Source organism: Mus pahari, chromosome 14 (assembly GCF_900095145.1).
Source record: "Mus pahari chromosome 14, PAHARI_EIJ_v1.1, whole genome shotgun sequence".
Lineage (NCBI taxonomy): Eukaryota > Metazoa > Chordata > Mammalia > Rodentia > Muridae > Mus > Mus pahari.
The window spans coordinates 86289903-86306429 of NC_034603.1; the positions used below are offsets into that span (position 1 = coordinate 86289903).

Genomic DNA, 16527 nt, shown 5'->3' on the forward strand with positions numbered 1-16527 from the left:
ACATGACTACCAAGAGAAGACCCCAAGACAAGGGTTCACCTTCCCAGGGCTGGATGCTGGCTTCAGCCATTCAACTTGCTTTGACATGGTTAGCAAGTGGGGGGTATCCACTTATTAAAAAAAACACCACCCATTTCTGCCCCTACCATCATGGGGTGACCTAAGACCCTGAGGCCAGTGCTGTCTCACACCCATATACCTACCCACGGGGATTTCAGAGATGGTGACAACCCCAGAAGTGATGAGCCCAAACCACACAAGACCAGAACCACCCGACCAGCCAGGCACACAGAGCTCTAGGTCACTGAGACTCTGCCCTGTATTTCTGTTACTGGGGTGCTAGGCAGTGGATAGACCTGTTTGTGGCCCTAGCTTCCAGAAAGAGTCAGAAGCCAGTATAGAAAGCAATTCCGATGAAAAGCCACTCCCAGGACTGCACTGTTGCTCACAAAGGACAGTACCCCCCCCCCCAAGATCAGGACATCAACTTCCAAAGTCTCTTCCTAGAAGGACCCACATTCTCAGAAGTGCCTTCAGATAGGGGATGAGCTCATGGAGCAAGGGAAGCTGAGAAAGGAGGCCTAGAAGCCCCGCACTCTCATTCTGAGTTGGAGGCCCCGCCCCTCGTGCTGAAGCCCCGCCCCTCTCATGCTGAGCCCCTCCTCATTCTGAGGCCTTGCCCCCTCTCATTTTGAAGGCCCGCCCCTCTCATTCTGAGGCCCCGCCCCACTTATTTTGAGGCCTCACCCTTTCAATCGGTGGCCCCACCCATCTCATCCTGAGGGCCCGCCCTTCTCATTCTGAGGCTCCGCCCCTTCTCATTCTGGTCAGCACCTTTAAACGCGGCACTGTCCTGCAGCACCACTCTTAGTGAGAAAAGCCAAAAGGCAGGGCACCTCCACCGACCCTGCCGCCTGCACCCACTATGAGGATTCTGCCCTCGGTGGAGGAATCCAGGCTCCTCGTTTGCACCAGCTTTTGGGACACTGGCTAGAAAGGCTCTGGAACACACCTTTATCCAACCACAATCCTCGGCTTTGGAGGATGGAGCGTGGGCGTGACCTTTTCCTTCTTAAGAGGAAGAGCATCCCAGAAGTCCCCTAGGTCCTGCGCGGTGTGGGAGGCACCTCCCCGCCAGGCCAGATGCCTTTGTCTTGGCTGGGGAGTTATATTCGCCCCCTTCTCCGGGACCAAGTATTCAGAGGACCTTGTGGCTGCGCACACCACACCCATCAACCTAGTCAGGCCCCAGTGGAGGGTGCATTGCTGTTTCTGTTAGAAAAGACCCACCTTAGATCCTCAGGGGAGGATGCCAGTGGAGGGTGCATGTGACACTCGTCTACCAGCCCGCTCCTCTGGCTCAGGGTAGGTGTGTCTTTCCCACACACTGCAGGACACAGAACACTCACGTGGACCCTGTGAGAAGGCCAGGCCAGAACACCTGCCCTCTCAGGCTTTTCGTCCCCCACCCCCTCCCCCTCCCTCTCCCCCTCCCCCTCCCTTCTTTTTCTTTCTCTTTTGGACAGCCATCTTCATGCCAGTCTTGCAGCTGTGACCAGAAAGCTTCTCAAGTGTGCTTGGCTCACTCAGACAACAATCCTGCTCCTCTCTGTCCCTTGGCACGGGTGCGAGCACGAGGCCTTTTCTAGACCCTGCCTTGCCCACGGCTTGCGGAGAGACTCCTGGCCTCTGCTGGAACCCCCCAGCCAGCCAGCAGCCTGCATTCCAGTGGATAGCCAGACACCCTGGGCTAGCCTTTCAGGAGCTGAACTCTCGGGACAGCTGATGCCTGCTGTCAGTTCTAAAGCCCGATTTTGTCATCATGACAAGGTTCCCTTCACCCTGGCCAGAGGTTTTTCCTTGTGTCCTCTCCATGTCTGTCTGCCCCCCCCCCAGGACCTCATGGTGATCCCCTCGTCCATGGTCAAGGGCAAGGGCTTTCCTATCTTCGGAAACCAAAGACCTCCCGTGGTGCCTTTGGGCCTTTCTTGCCTTCTCTTGGGGGCTTGGGGGATGACAACTCCACTGTGCCCCCATAGGGACAGCTCTCTGAGCCCGGGTGGTGGCCGGCACACTCCACAGCTGGCATGTACCCACTGTCCCACATGCCTGTCCCACACAGCTTACACAGGTCATGGAGGCTGCAGGGTATCCGTGGTAGAAGGCGGAACTGGTACAGGAGACTCCTGGCCTGTAGAAAGAGGTCAGACTAAAGGGGACTGAAATGCCATCGGGACACAAGAGAACAGTGGAACACAGCAAAGAAGCAAGGGCCACACACCCATGGGCTTACTCTGTGGGGACAGCACAGTGCCCTGGGTCTCCATTGGCTGCCATAAAGGGACCATGAGATACTTGGGCAGTTTAAGACACAGAGTTCCCAGAGTGTATAGGTGGCCACCGATGACAGAGCCACACAGCCCTTCCTGTCCCTTTGCAGACCCCTCGACTCAGCCCCAATCCCCTCTGGATAGTACAAGGCCCCTGCATTCTGTCCATGCCTCTCAGCGCTGCCCTGGGCCCCTGCAAGGTCTGTCTGGGAGCCCAGTGCGGTGATGGACCTGATGACCTTCTTGTCCCCATGGACCATCAGAGGCCTGAATCTAAAGGACTGCCAGCTATGGGAAGCGGGAGGTGGCTGAGCTTCAAGGGCGCTTTTCCTCCAGCCATGGATGAGCTACGTTCTTCTCCCTAGGCTCTGTCTCCTCATTCTCACTTTCCTAACTGTGGATTGGAAGGAGGCACTCCCGGGTGGAGACTAGCTGGGTATTCACACACTGTAGCAAATCAAAGAGACTGTGTCCAGTGATGGCCCTCTGAGGACCACGGGGACCAAGTAGAGACACAACAGCCCCACTGGTCTAAGGAGACAGCACAGGTCGGTCCAATCACACGGACTTGGTAGAGAAAACCCAACGAGGTAGGGTGGAGCTATATGCATTGTGGGTGGTACCCATGTGCAGAGGCGGGGCTCTGTGATATGAGAGGGGTTCTAGATGCAAGCTGAGTCCAAGTGCAGGGTATCGTTCTGTGGTGTGGACTGGGCTCCATGGGCAGGGGTGGGGCTGTGAGGTATGGGAGGGGTTCTGTGTGCAGGGCTGGGTCCTTGAGGTAAGGACAAGGCTTTACATGTAGGGGTGGGGCTGTGAGGTGTGTCAGGGACTTTCTAGAACTCCCGTCCTTCCTCTACCATCTTGCTCACCCCTCCCTCCCTGTGCAAGGGTGAGGCCTTAAAGCATTTGATATGCCCTGCTTGTGTGCAGGGCAGGTCCGCCGGGCCAGGGCGTGTCGCCCACCTTCCTGAGCACCAGCTCTCCGTTCATGTGCATGGCCAGGTTCCCGAAGTGCAGGAGCATCTGATCCGTGGCCAGCTGCTGCTCGATGACATCATCCCCGTAGACGGCGACGATGGCCACACAGACGAACAGGTGGAAGTAGTCCGTCTGCGGGTTACATGGAGAACTCAGAGGGGCCCTGCCAAGTCTGAGTCTGCCTCAGGCCACCTAGGTCTGGGCCTGGGCTCACAGGTCACCCCATCATCCTCCACTCCACCTGAAGACAGCACCAGTGTTAGCAGCTCCATCCGGGGCTGCTGGGACCTACTACTGGACGATAATCGTGCCACACCGTGGCTGTTGGTGCTCTCCTCCCTAGCCCGTCTGGGCTCTCACCCAGGGTCTCATCCGCAGGGGTCTTGAGGTGTGTGCAAAGGATTAACCAAACTGCTTCCTGAAGGCTGTAGAATAGACCACCAACATGGAAGAAGGTCTGGCAGCCAGCTTCCCGGCGGTGTGTCCCTCTGTATCAGCCAAGCATCCCTTAGCATGGGCCCCCACTCTACGGCTGGGAACTGAGCATGTGGGAAGACCCCTACTAAGTGCCTCCCCGGAGGTCCCATGGAGGGCTGCTACCATCTTGCTACCTCTGGCCTTCTTTCCAGATACCGACAGTCCCTCCCTGCCCTCCTTTAGGGCCACCTTGTGGTGCCTGGCCAGGTGGCAGACAGTCACGACAGGCTCTCCAGTCGGGACACCTGAAAGTGTTCAAACCTGCATAGAAGAAGGATGGGGACTTGTGGGGGAGTGGAGGTCTAGGAAGTCCCTGTTGAATATCCTGATAACACCATGTGGCCTGTCATCTCCCGACCAGACCAGACCAGCAGAGTGCAGAGAGAGGTAGAGAGGTATGGGTGCTGCAGTGCCCAGCCCTCCCCTCTAGCTGTGAAGGAGTGGAGAGACAGGAGTGTGAGACACATTCTGCAGACTGGAGCAGAGCACAGGGCAAATGCCAGCTCCTGGCCATGTGCACGGCCGTAAGCTGCAGCGGAGGACTGTGTGACGTCATCCCCTTGGGAGGCAGTGGCTCCCCTCCGTTCACTCTCCACCTGCCTTTCCCCTCCTGACTTCAGCTGATGGAAGACAGAGATGGTTCCAGATGTGACCACATGTCACCACATCTGCAGGCAACACGAACTTGCTTTGTGGGCTTTGAGCAAGACGGCAGCCAACAGGGGCGGCTGAGGATCCGTGCTGCCAACAGCCTCAGAGGGTGGATGGGTGGCTTCCCCATAAGCCAGCCTCCCTGGTCTCTTAGAATATTTAGAACAGCCTTAAGGCTAGGATGTGCTGGGGGCTGGTGAGATGGCTCAGCGGGTAAGAGCACCCGACTGCTCTTCCAAAGGTGCAGAGTTCAAATCCCAGCAACCACATGGTGGCTCACAACCATCCTTAACAAGATCTGACACCCTCTTCTGGAGTGTCTGAAGACAGCTACAGTGTACTTACATATAATAAATAAATAAATCTTTAAAAAAAAAAAAAGTCTAGGATGTGCTAGTCGGTAGACTGATGTTGCAGGCGGGAGAAGGAGAGAGATGTCAGCGAGTGCTTTCCATAGCTGGGGGTCGAGGTGGAGGCAGACAGAGCTGCGTCCTGGACACACAGGTGGTAGTGATGTTTGTTTGTGCAAGTGTGTGCATGCATGTACATGTGTGCACGTGCACAGGAGGCCAGAAGACAATATCTCAGGGCCTCTCACTGGGACCTGGAGCTCAGCCATTACGCTAGACTGACTGGCTATCGAGCTCTGCGCACTCGCCTGTGTCTGCTGTTTCTTCAGCACTGGGGCCACAGGTGTGCGCTGGCTTTTTGAGTAGCCTTGACTTTCCTGGAACTCACCAGAAAAAAAAAAATCTGTCTGCCTCTCAAACGTTGGGATTAAAGGTGTGCGCTACCACACCTGGCACGCCTGGTTTTTTTTAAAAACACAGGTTTAGACACTCCAATGCAGATCTGCAAGCTTGCAAGGTGAGCACTTACCACTGAGTAATCTCTCCAGCCTTTGTGCCTTTGGTATTATCATGTTTAAGGCCAACGGAGTGCAATGACTTGCCTACTCTCTTACACTGATGGCTTGGGCGTGGAAGCCAGGTGGCAGTCAGCCCTGTGGTCAGACAGGAGTTGACGGAAAAGACACTGATCATGGTGAACACAGGTGGATGTCCACATCACTGAACCAGGCTCTCTCTGATTGACGATGTCAGAAGGCAGGAGCTCAGGGCGGCCCAGCAGCCCCAGAAGGCATGGCAGGACAGGACAGTGCCAGCCACGGCTTGTATGGGCACATATATCCTGGGCCGCCTAACTGTCCTGCAGTGCTGATGTCCCTCCCATCGACTGACCATGACAGAAGGCGGTTCAGCCCAGAATGCAATAATGAGCATGCCAGCCAGCAATTTACATTGATTTCAATTACATGGGAGGGGAGGTCTGAAGCCGGCTGCTCAGGCCTGGAAAATACTAGCTCTGAGAGAGACTGTGGTGTGGTGAGTGGGTGGCGCAGGAGGAGGACACGCCACACACACGAGAGGAGGCTTGGGGTGATTCCGTGACCCTCCCTTCCCAACAGGATGGTGGCTGCACTCAGGTGGTGGCACCTGCACTCAGGGGTGGCACCTGCACCACTCGCTCACCTGGTAGTGGGCCCAGCAGGCCTCCCAGATGCGCAGGGCCTCGGCCTCAGGAAACTCTCGCTTGAAGCAGAGCAGGAGCCATCGGTGGCAGAAGAGCATCTGGAGGCCGTCCTCACCCAGGGACACCAGGTGTTGGTAGAAGCGTTGGTGTGTCAGCCGCAGCAGTTCCCGCAGGTACAGCTTGGGGTGGGAGAGTGGAGCGGGTGTCACCCAGGCTCTGGGCGAGCCTGCCTACCAGGGCTAGAAAGCCTACTTACTATTCAGAACGCCTTCAACTTCAAAGCACACACAGGAAGTCTGTGTCTGTCAGCCACGTTAGCCAGCCACTATGTCTGCCTACTATTGGACCCCCTGCACACACACCCACACACCCACACACACCAGTGTGCACATGAGCATGTACATGCATGTGTGTGATACTGAGTGTCTTTTAACAGTTTGCCTTATTTTGTTTTGTTTTGTTTTTAAAGACTTTCTGTATTATTTTAAAATTTGAACCAATTTATTTTGTGTGTATGAGTGATCTCCCTGCCTATCTGTGCACCACAGCGGTGCCTGGTGTTTGAGGAGGCCAGAAGAGGGGGTTGGACCCCCTGGAACTGGAGTTACAGATGGCTGGGAGCCGCTATATGGGTCCTGGGATCGAAATCCAGCCCTCAGTAAGAGCAGTCAGTGCTCTTAACCATTGAGCTGTCTCCCCAGCCCTCATTTTATTATTTTCAATTATGTGTGTAGTCTGTGCACAGGACTTCAGATAACCGGGGAGACCAGAGGAGTTAGATCTCTCTGAAACTGGGGTTACAGGCAACTGTGAGCTGCCTGGTGAAGGTGCTAGGAATCAAACCCAGGTCTTCCGCAAGAGCAGTATATGGTATTAACCTCCGGGCCAGCCTGAGATGGAGTCACTCACTGAACCTAGGACTTGCCAATTAGCTCAGCTGGCTGAAAAGAAAGCTCCAAGGATCTACCTGTGTGAACTTCCCCAGGACATATCCAGCGTGTAACCTGGGTTCTAAGGATCTGGGCTCTGGTCCATAATGCTTGTACAACAGACACTTTGCTGTCTGAGTCACCCCCAGCCTCCACCTCTGGAACCTTGCTCACACCTGTCTTCCAGTTCACCTTAGATTTAAAGATATTCTAGAAGGAGACTGTGGCATAGCCCTCGGCGCAGTATGATCTCCTGGGTGGTCAGGAAGGCTGACTCAATGTGAAGTCATCCCCCAGCCTCGGCAGACCCCCAGGGGCTGTTTCTAATGTATGCCCGACCAGGCAGGGTGAGTTTCTTCCATCCCACCACGGTTCAGCAACTCCCAGAGTTGATTAAGGGGAGAGTTCATGTCTGAGTTTCAAGACCCTGGATTCCTGCGTGTCGGGTCCTCAGGTTGCATGGGACTTGACGACAGAGGCTATTTCTGGTAGCGCCGGGTGGGGGCTGCCGACTTCATTGACGCCACCAGAAAACCAGTCTCCAGCAGCTAATGAGTCACTGGCCATGTGCCGCCAGGCTCCAGAGTGATGGCGTCAGACCCTGTAATTGCCTCCCTGGGTACCGCGGAAACCTGACATCACAGGCGTGTGCGTCGCAGCAGGGACCCGGTGCCTGGTTAGGGTCAGTGCTGCTGAGCACAGCTGGGCCGCAGGCTCTGCACTTCTCCAAAGCAGGCACACTGTTGTTCCCTGGAGCTGTGTGGCTCTGGAGTCTAGGAGTCCTTCCTGACGGGCCAAAATCTCCAGTCCGTGGCCCACAGAAGGTCAAGGCCACCGTATGGCTGACAGCTCTGTGATGGATGTCCAATCTGCACAACTGCCAGGATGCTCTGTTCCTCCTGCAGCCTGCTGCTTCTCCCTCATACCTTTGCTGTGGTCAGCCCTCTGTTCCCAGTGGTTGATCTATGGGGCATGTTTTTCGCCCTCCCTCGGCTCTGCCCTCACTGCATGAGACCACTGATCATGATTATCGAAACCCTCTGTTTAGCTGAGTCTCCAGTGTCTGAGATCTGACCCATATGCCATAGACACAGCCATAGGAGGGGGCAACTGGGACTCACTCCTGCCTCCAGGGCCCAGTGCCTTCTGTTCATACCTTCATTCTGTCAGCTTATCTACTTCCAGACCAGGCCATCTGCAGGAGTGAGGGCAGGGTACCTACATCCAGGACCTGGAAGTGGGCAGGGGCTTGACACAAATGCAGGTGTGTTGCGGTGACACGATCTAGTCCCGGTCACCTGGTACTGCCTGGTTTGTTTACAGCTGATCTCTGTGGGGGAGGACTTGTGGCCAGTGTCAGCTGAGTCTCCCAGAAAGGTCAGCTTTTTGGGGTGGAGATGTGAGACCTGCCTGCTGGATGTCCCACTGTACACAGCTACCCTGACTGTCTGTACTGGGCTCTGCTAGTCACTCAAACCTGAACCAGGTAGAATGGACCTCTCTCTCCTTGGCCTATCGAGGAGGCCGGATTAATGGCCCTGCAGGAAGCCACCAGAGTAGGACCTTGAACAGTTGTCCTCTGGTGTTTCAGGAGAAATGGATTAGAGGCTAACCCAGACCCAAAAGTACATCTCCTGTAGGTGACTAGCTGGCCCTTCCCAGAAGGCCTGTGTCCTGTTAGCAGAGATTCTGGTTTTCTGCTGACCTTTGACCCCCCCGACAACATGGCTGCATCTTACCATCAAGTCCCAAGCAGCAACAGGAAGCAGTGTGCTATCTCTCTGAGCCCTTCAGTACCCAGACACACATGCGTACACACACACACACACACACACACACACACGCGCGCACACAGATGTAAACACATACACATATACACAAGCACAGATATATTCATGATACACACACGCATGATACACATATGATACACAGTGCATGATATACATATGTATGATACACAGTGATACACATATGCATGCGCGCGCGCGCGCACACACACACAAACACACAGCTCCACGCCTCACCAGCTGTCTCTCCATGTCCTCATCCCTGGGAGAGCTGACAAAGATGGTGTTCTGCATCAAACCCACGAAGCACCAGAAGGTGTCCGATTCATCCAAGACCTCAGCCAGGATAGGCGCCACCAGATCCGACATGCCCTGTGAGTAGCCGATGGCCGGGTTGTACACAGCATAGTTCAGTAGGATCCTCCTGGTGGGGCAGGAGTAGAGGTGGCTTGAACCATCCCACCCTTGCTGCCTCCACAAAGACTTGTTGTGACAGTGCTCGGTCCCTCCGTCTCGGTGTCAGGGGAGGCAGCAGTCAGGGGCAGGTGCCACAAACCCTATCTCAAGAGTATGGGGTTGGGGGGGCTGGCGAGATGGCTCAGCGGGTAAGAGCACCGACTGCTCTTCCAAAGGTCCCGAGTTCAAATCCCAGCAACCACATGGTGGCTCACAACCATCCGTAACAAGATCTGACTCCCTCTTCTGGAGTGTCTGAAGACAGCTACAGTGTACTTACATATAATAAATAAATAAATCTTTAAAAAAAAAAAAAAAAAAAAGAGTATGGGGTTGGGGGTGGCGAGATGACTCAGCGGGTAAGAGCACCGACTGCTCTTCCAAAGGTCCCGAGTTCAAATCCCAGCAACCACATGGTGGCTCACAACCATCCGTAACAAGATCTGACTCCCTCTTCTGGAGTGTCTGAAGACAGCTACAGTGTACTTACTTATAATAATAAATAAATCTTACAAAAAAAAAAAGAGTATGGGGTATTGGCTGGGTATGGTGTACACACCTTTAATCCCAGCACTTGGTAGGCAGTATAATCTCTTTGATTTTGAGGCCAGCCTGATCTACATAGAGTTCCAGCATAGCCAGAGCTACACAGAGAAACGCTGCCTCAAAAAAAAAAAAAAAAAAATTGTCTAGGTTCTGAGGGAAGTAAGTCAGTGGACTCCCTTTGCAAGTGATATCGGCCATTAGCCGGGGCCGGACTGCACAGCAGAGGCTGTGCAGAAATGTGGGTGTGACTTTCTTATACGCTCACTGTCTGTGACAGACGGTGGGCTGGCAGGGATGTATTCATTGGCTGTTAATTTTGTGCAGTCATTTGTCAGGCTGCAGCAGAGTATAAAAGATGGCCGCCTCTGGCTCGGCATTGTGTTATGACCGTCCGTCCATTCATGAGATGAGAAGACAGAGGGTTGGGGAGCATGGTCCTTAGTAAATGGGAGCCAAGCAAGGAGAGGGATTAGGGGCTTTGCTGGTCCCATCAGATAGGATGGGGTGGCCACCACGAGGTTCAGAAACTAAGACCTATGCTGAAGTAGCTTACGGGTCCCCTGTTCTGGGCCTGGGTGGAGCACTGCACAGCGGGCAGGCGGGGGCGGGTGTCAAAGAGAGTCAGAGGGAGGCCAGAGTCACCGGGTACCTCATGCTCTCCACATTTGGATTGTCCTCCCCTCGGAAGAACTGGTTGTTCCTATCTGTCCGAACCACGTCTTTGTCCACAGTGAACTGCACATTACGCCAGAAGGCTCTGTGCTCCTCGGGAGTCATGGAGAGCCTGTGAGGCAGACAGAGCACGACCCTGAGGTCAGCAATGGAAGGGGGATGCCCTGAGTACCAGAGAGCGGGTAATACAGCAGTCCACTGGACCTGGGGTAGCTGCACAGCCTGGGAACAGAAGCCTGTGCTCTGTGGAGCTCCAACCTCTGTGGCTAGGGCTATGAGTGGTCAACCCTCCAGCTCCCAAGAGGGTGTGTGTGTGTGTGTGTGTGTGTGGTGTGTTTGTGTGCATGCACATGTGCATGTATACATGTGTGTACATGTGTGTGTGCATGTGTGGTGTGTGTGTTTGTGTGAGTGTGCACATGTGTGTGTACTGTCAGCACAAACTCCCTTGTTCCCAACAGGATATGTGCATGTGTATATGCATGTATATATGTGTGTACATGTGCATATATACATGTGTGTGCATGTGTGTACATGTATATGTGTATGTAGGGGGTGTATTCAAGGCCATCCTCATTTTGACTCATCTAACAGGTCTAGCCCCTCAGAGAAGAGCTGACTGCAGCCTGCTGCAGTGTGAAGCAACCTTCAGCCTCTGAAGTTAGGCTTCCAGCCCAGCTGTACTTGGCGAACATTGGCCCCTAGTTAAGTCTGTTAAACACAAATTCTAAAACTCTTGGCTTGCGAACTAAAGGGCCTGGACCAAGGTGATGGGGGTGTCATGTAGTGACTGCCTTTATGCTGCCAATGGTGTTGGCTCTTGAGAGACTCACGGTTCTAAGAAACCATGGTTCATACAATACAAGGTCAGCAGTGAATTGCACTTTCCCGCCGAGGTCTGAAGGGACTTCGGGGGGGCCTGAGTGCACCTCTTTTGCTGGATGGCTGCATATTCCTTTCGCTTCTGCGCCCGAAGTGCCTCGCGTTCCTCCGACGTGGACTCGTGGCTATAATAGTGCAGCAGGAAAGGCCAGACCTCCCCACGGATCGACACATCAATGCCACCAAAGAAAATGGCCTGGAGGAAGCAGTACAAATTGAAGGGGTGGGGGGGAGCGTATAAAACAGGGCAGCTCAAAGAACCCCCAAATCCCCAGAGAAGGGTGTTGTGGGTCCTTTGGTGAGCCTCGATTCAGACCCCGGCAATTTGCACATGTTTACAAGGGGAAAAGTGCTGGAGAGGCATTCCCATACAGGAAACAAACTGGCTCATTTCAATGTCAAAGCCCCCCCGGGGTGGCACTCTGAGATCAACACGAGGTTCTCACGTCATGGATTAATCCTGGGGGTTTCAATACTGCTGAGTCCGCAGGGCCCACATGGGATCCCCAAACTCTGCAATTGTGTTTTCAATGAAGCTGCCCGGGTGCTTCGGACAGAACCTGATGCCAGGGACCGGCCCTCCGGAGGCGCTGACTGGCCACCCACCCTCCATCCCTGCTGCTTGACGAAAGGGCTCCGTGGAGGCTGGCTAGGTGTCCCCTCCCTACCTGGCGTAGCTTGTACTCCTCCTCCACCTGGCCCAGGTCATTCAGGTGGTTGAGCCAGGCAGACACATCCAGCCTCCGGTACAGGCTCTCCTCTGGGTGGATTTCAGAGGACGGCAGCTTGGGCCTTCGGATGGAGAACTGCATACATGTCCTCTCATCCGTGACCTGCTGGACGGGTGGGAGGGACCCGATGGAGAGCAGATCTCAGAGCCTGGGCTTTTGAAGCCTGAGATGCTGTTCCCAGGATGTCAAAGCCACTCTCTCCTCTGGGAGGAGGGGAGGCGCTGTCTGTGCACACAACTCCTAAATGGCAAGTGTAATTAGACACAATTAAAATGAAAATACCTTCATCCTAAAATCTCTCTCCCTTTGCAACTCACAGCCTCCACTGCCCCCATCCCCTTCCTGCCCCAGCCGCAAAGAAAACCAGAATTAATACCCCTTACAGCCCAACGTCCCTCTGCCAGGGAAAGCCTGCAATAGATTCCATTCGATCGGCCACATACAAAGGCCCGCTGTTCGGGCGAGCAGGGAGCCAGACTGTCAGATTGTCTCCATGCGCAGTCATGAGTCCAGGGAGAAACCGCAGCTGACATTTAATTCAAAAATCAAAGGTTGCTCATCGCAGGGGGGGCATTTGCCGGCGGGAGGCTCTACGGGAGGGTAGAGCTGTAAAGTCAGCCCCCTCCCCGTTCTAATAAGCACATACAGTATCTTAAACAGGTGATTAAGAGGCTCCTATTACCTCTGTACGCAGATTGAGCAGAATATGGCAGAAAGCCTTATGAAAACATGAAGTTTCAAATGCTCAAAGTGACTTCCAGAAAGGCCTGGGCACAGACTTCAGCCGTCAAGCACACCGACGGTCAATCACCTCGAACCACAGACAGCCAAATGCCATTCTCCTCAGAGGAGAATTCCCAGAGCCAGGCCCCCTCCCACCCCCCACCCCCCACCCCCCGAGGAAGATGTGCTGGGACAGTCCCAGACCCATGGGGTTGGCACGCTGAGAGAGGCGCTTCCATCCCCTCACCGTAACCAACCACGTCCCACCCCCACCTTCGGCTGGGCTACCTGGTCCCTGAGGTGTGTCTCCGTGCAAAATTTCCATTGCTGGAACACCTCGGAGAGCTTGTCCAGGCCGCCGTGGTGAAAGTGAAAAATCTTGTATTGACTCTCTCGGCTGGCCACCACCAGCTGGCCACTCGTGCAAGCCTCGTCGCTGGAGAAGGGCCATGGGGTGGGGGAGGGGTGGACGCATTAACACAGGTTTTGATTTCCGAGTTTAATCAGAGCCCGCTGTCGGCCACCTCAGGCAGGAAACAGTGAGTCCCAAGGGAGTCTGGCTGCTTGTGTGGGGAGCAGAGTCAACAAAACTCAGTACCCCCTCTACCTAGGAAGCAAAGCAGCTGGACCCAGAGGACCCCTGGCACACCATCCCTGGGGACCTGGGAACCTGGAGCAGTGTCTTAGGGCCAGCTTGCTGGATGGAGATCTCAACCCCACAAGGGGTTTCTCAAGCCTCCTCTAATCTCATGGCTGGATCATAAGAGGACAGAGAACAGGGTTCCCCAAAATCTCCTTCAAGGCTGTCACCCTCAGGGGAAGGCTGGAGTCTGGGTCTGGGGTTCCTACGGGTGCTTTTGGTGGGTGCTGACTTGGGCTGACATGGCTGCGGCTGGGGTTTATGAAGGAAAACGCCAACTCCGTCCAGGAGGCCAGTGCTTGTGTCAGCTGTGCAAATCATCTGTGGACCCCCGAAGCACGGCAGTCTGCAGCACCCACCCGCTGGGCTTTCTTGCCTGAAGGCCACCCACCCTTTGCCTGAGGATGAGCAGGGGGCTGTGAGGCCTCGGGTGGGAGACCACAGGCGACTATGGCCAGGGAGGAAACAGCTAGCATTGGCTAGACCAGTTGCAGCCCTCTGCTGCACATGAGACTGGAAATGCAACATGGCTGCGTGTGCCCTTCCCCCACACACACATGTGTGCTTACACGTTCATGCATGTGAAACGACTAGCATTGGCTAGACCAGCTGCAGCCCTCTGCTGCACGTGAGACTGGAAATGCAACATGGCTGCGTGTGCCCGGCCCCACATCTGTGCTTACACATTCATGCATGCGGGCACACATACACGCTTCCAGGAAGCAGCGGACAGCCCCTTACCTGAAGAAGAGCCGCAGGGAGCGCATGTGGCCCAGGTCCACTCGGAACACACCACAGATCTGCTCCAGAGCACATCCCCGCTGTGGCTCATCCCAGCGAGGCGTCTGCAGGAGGCCATTGCTGTCAGGGAACCGCAGGTTGGCATCAGAGCTGGAGGGGGAGCTGGAGGAGGAGGTGGTGTGAAGATCTCATGTTTCTGTGCTGTGCTCTCCCAGGGAAAGGATGGGGAGGGGGCGAGTAACATACACCCTGGGCTTAAATACAGAGGACACGATGGAACACGCCCCACGGAAACCGACCCAGATGTCAGTAAACGATGCCATTGAGAGAGCAGATACCAGCACTCTTTGAGAAAAGTTATAGTCTGGGTTGAATGGAAAAGCATTTTTTGTTTGGTTGTTGTGTTTTTATGAGCAGACTCCTCGGTACCTTAATACAGGTAGCAGGCTGTCAGGACAGCAGAGCTCAGATCTCCTCCTGAATGACTTAAGGCGACTTACCAGGCCTCTCTGAGCCTTTACGTCTTATTTATAAAATGGAGGTAGCAACAGACTATGTGTGGAATGAGCAGCTGTAAAGTCCCTGGGGCAGCTGCCTGTCAGCTTGGACAGGATGGGGCTTCCCCGGGGGCTTGGATTTCTTCTGTTTCTTAAAGACAATGGTTATTGGAGGAAAACACAGGGGCTACTCACATTAACTGACTAACTAATATAACTCACTTAACTAATACTAACTATAAGCATCTGTAATGACTTGTGGATGCGGGCTTGGCCACTTCCCTTGTGCTGTGGGGGAGAGCGTGTGTAAAGGCCAGAGTCAACACTGGGGCTCTTCCTCCATCCCGCCAGGCACAGGTCACTGATTGGCCAGACTGGCTGCCCGGCACAGGTCCCAGGGTTCTTCCTGCCTCTGCTTCCCCCAAACTGAGGAAACAGTGGTGTTAAACAGCCTGTTGTTTGTTTGTTTGTTTGTTTATTCATTCTTCTTTCATACATTACAAGCCGACCAAACCTTCACTCACTTATATTTTCTCCCTCCCTTGCCCCTCCCCCTCCCTCAGATCCACCCCTCTTCTGTTTCCCTTCAGAAAAGGCAGGCCTCCCAGGGATCTCAACCAAACGCGGCAAAACTGGTAAGACCAGACACGAGCCCTCATATCAAGGCTGGAGGGGTCAACCCAGTAGGAGAAAAGGGGTCCCAAAAGTAGGCAAAAGAGTCGGAGATACCCCAACTCCCATTGTTAGGTGTCTACAAGAACACGAGGTGTTCTTATGGAAGCACTAGGGATCAAACCCAGCAAACAATTACCCACCGAGCCCTGTGCCCAGCCCGCGGGTGTTTTTATAGCACATGATCTTATTACATGAGGGCTGGGATTACCCCACTGTTCAGAAAATGAAACCAAGGCCCAGAGGGGCTATGTAATTTCCCCAAGGTCACACAGCTAGCAACGAATGGAGCTATGCCTGGAACTTGAGTGTGCAGTATGCTATGCTCTCATCATTTTACATAAAAAAAAAAAAATCCACCGATTATTTATATTTTCTTTTGCAAAAAATATTTAATTAAACAGTTTGGGGCATGACTAGTTAAATCCTGGAGCTGTGGCAGTGGTAATTCTGCAGACAACAGCTAAGGTATAGTCTGAGCAAAGGCGAGAGTCCGTTTCCGGCCTTGCGCTGGCTCAGCGCAGTCAGTAGCCGCCCTCTGCCAGAGCAGGAGACCCCAGTGTATACCACCCAGTGAACAGCTGCCTTGGGAGCCTGGGTCTAGCCCCTTCTCTCTCAGCCATCACGGTACGCAGAATGCCTGCCCAGTGTGTGACATGGCTCTCCTTCCCAACCTGTGTCAGGGAGTCATCCCAACAGGGTCCTCCCTTAGGCCCAGGATGTGCCCAGGTCTTCCTGAGTGGACCCTGCTCCTTTCTGTACACTGTAAAGTCATCATGCACAGTCTAGGTGCAAGTCTGCTGAGAGCTGCTGCCTACCGCTTCCCGCAAGCTATCGATAAGCTATGTGCCAAGTGGCTGCATCTGCCCTTGGCTGCTCCCGTTTAGTTGCTACGGGGTCACTATACCATGCTACAACACCGTGCTCCAAGCGAACCCCCAGAGCAGGCAGCTGAGCCAGGCCACAAGCAGAGGCCACTGCTGGTCCCTGAGAGTTGGGAGTGTGCAGGAGGTAAGATGTTTCTGGAAAACAATGCCTATGTGGGCAGGCTTCCTGCCCCGATGTCAACATGGCGACATTCAGGAAAAGGAGAGTTATGCAGACAGTTAAAATACCAGTGTTTACCAGGAGCTGGAGGAGAAGAGATACACACTGTGGAGCACGGGACAATGGCACCCTCTGTATGACACCGCGGGGTCGTGTGTCCCTAACCAGAGAGCACACAACAGCAAGAGAACACCTTGTGCAGACTGTGGACTTCCGTCAATGTAGTCCGTCT

The 16527-nt window shown here is 54.3% G+C and overlaps 1 protein-coding gene across 3 annotated transcripts in view; it reads right to left on the reverse strand.

Annotated features, from left to right (window-relative positions):
* Positions 1-1505: 1505 nt before the first annotated feature.
* Tbc1d16 (TBC1 domain family member 16) overlaps positions 1506-16527 on the reverse strand; it is an 84285-nt gene continuing 69263 nt past the window's right edge. For 2 of the 3 annotated variants that reach the window (XM_021212420.2, XM_029546046.1), the window contains 9 exons: positions 14080-14241; positions 12987-13134; positions 11913-12080; positions 11292-11440; positions 10340-10474; positions 8926-9112; positions 5972-6151; positions 3297-3443; positions 1506-2191 (listed from right to left, as the gene is read on the reverse strand). In XM_021212420.2, the coding sequence (XP_021068079.1) occupies positions 1943-2191; positions 3297-3443; positions 5972-6151; positions 8926-9112; positions 10340-10474; positions 11292-11440; positions 11913-12080; positions 12987-13134; positions 14080-14241 (1525 nt within the window). In that variant the 3' untranslated portion in view covers positions 1506-1942. The remainder of the gene's footprint in view (positions 2192-3296; positions 3444-5971; positions 6152-8925; positions 9113-10339; positions 10475-11291; positions 11441-11912; positions 12081-12986; positions 13135-14079; positions 14242-16527) is intronic. The other variant, XM_021212421.2, reaches the window with a different exon arrangement.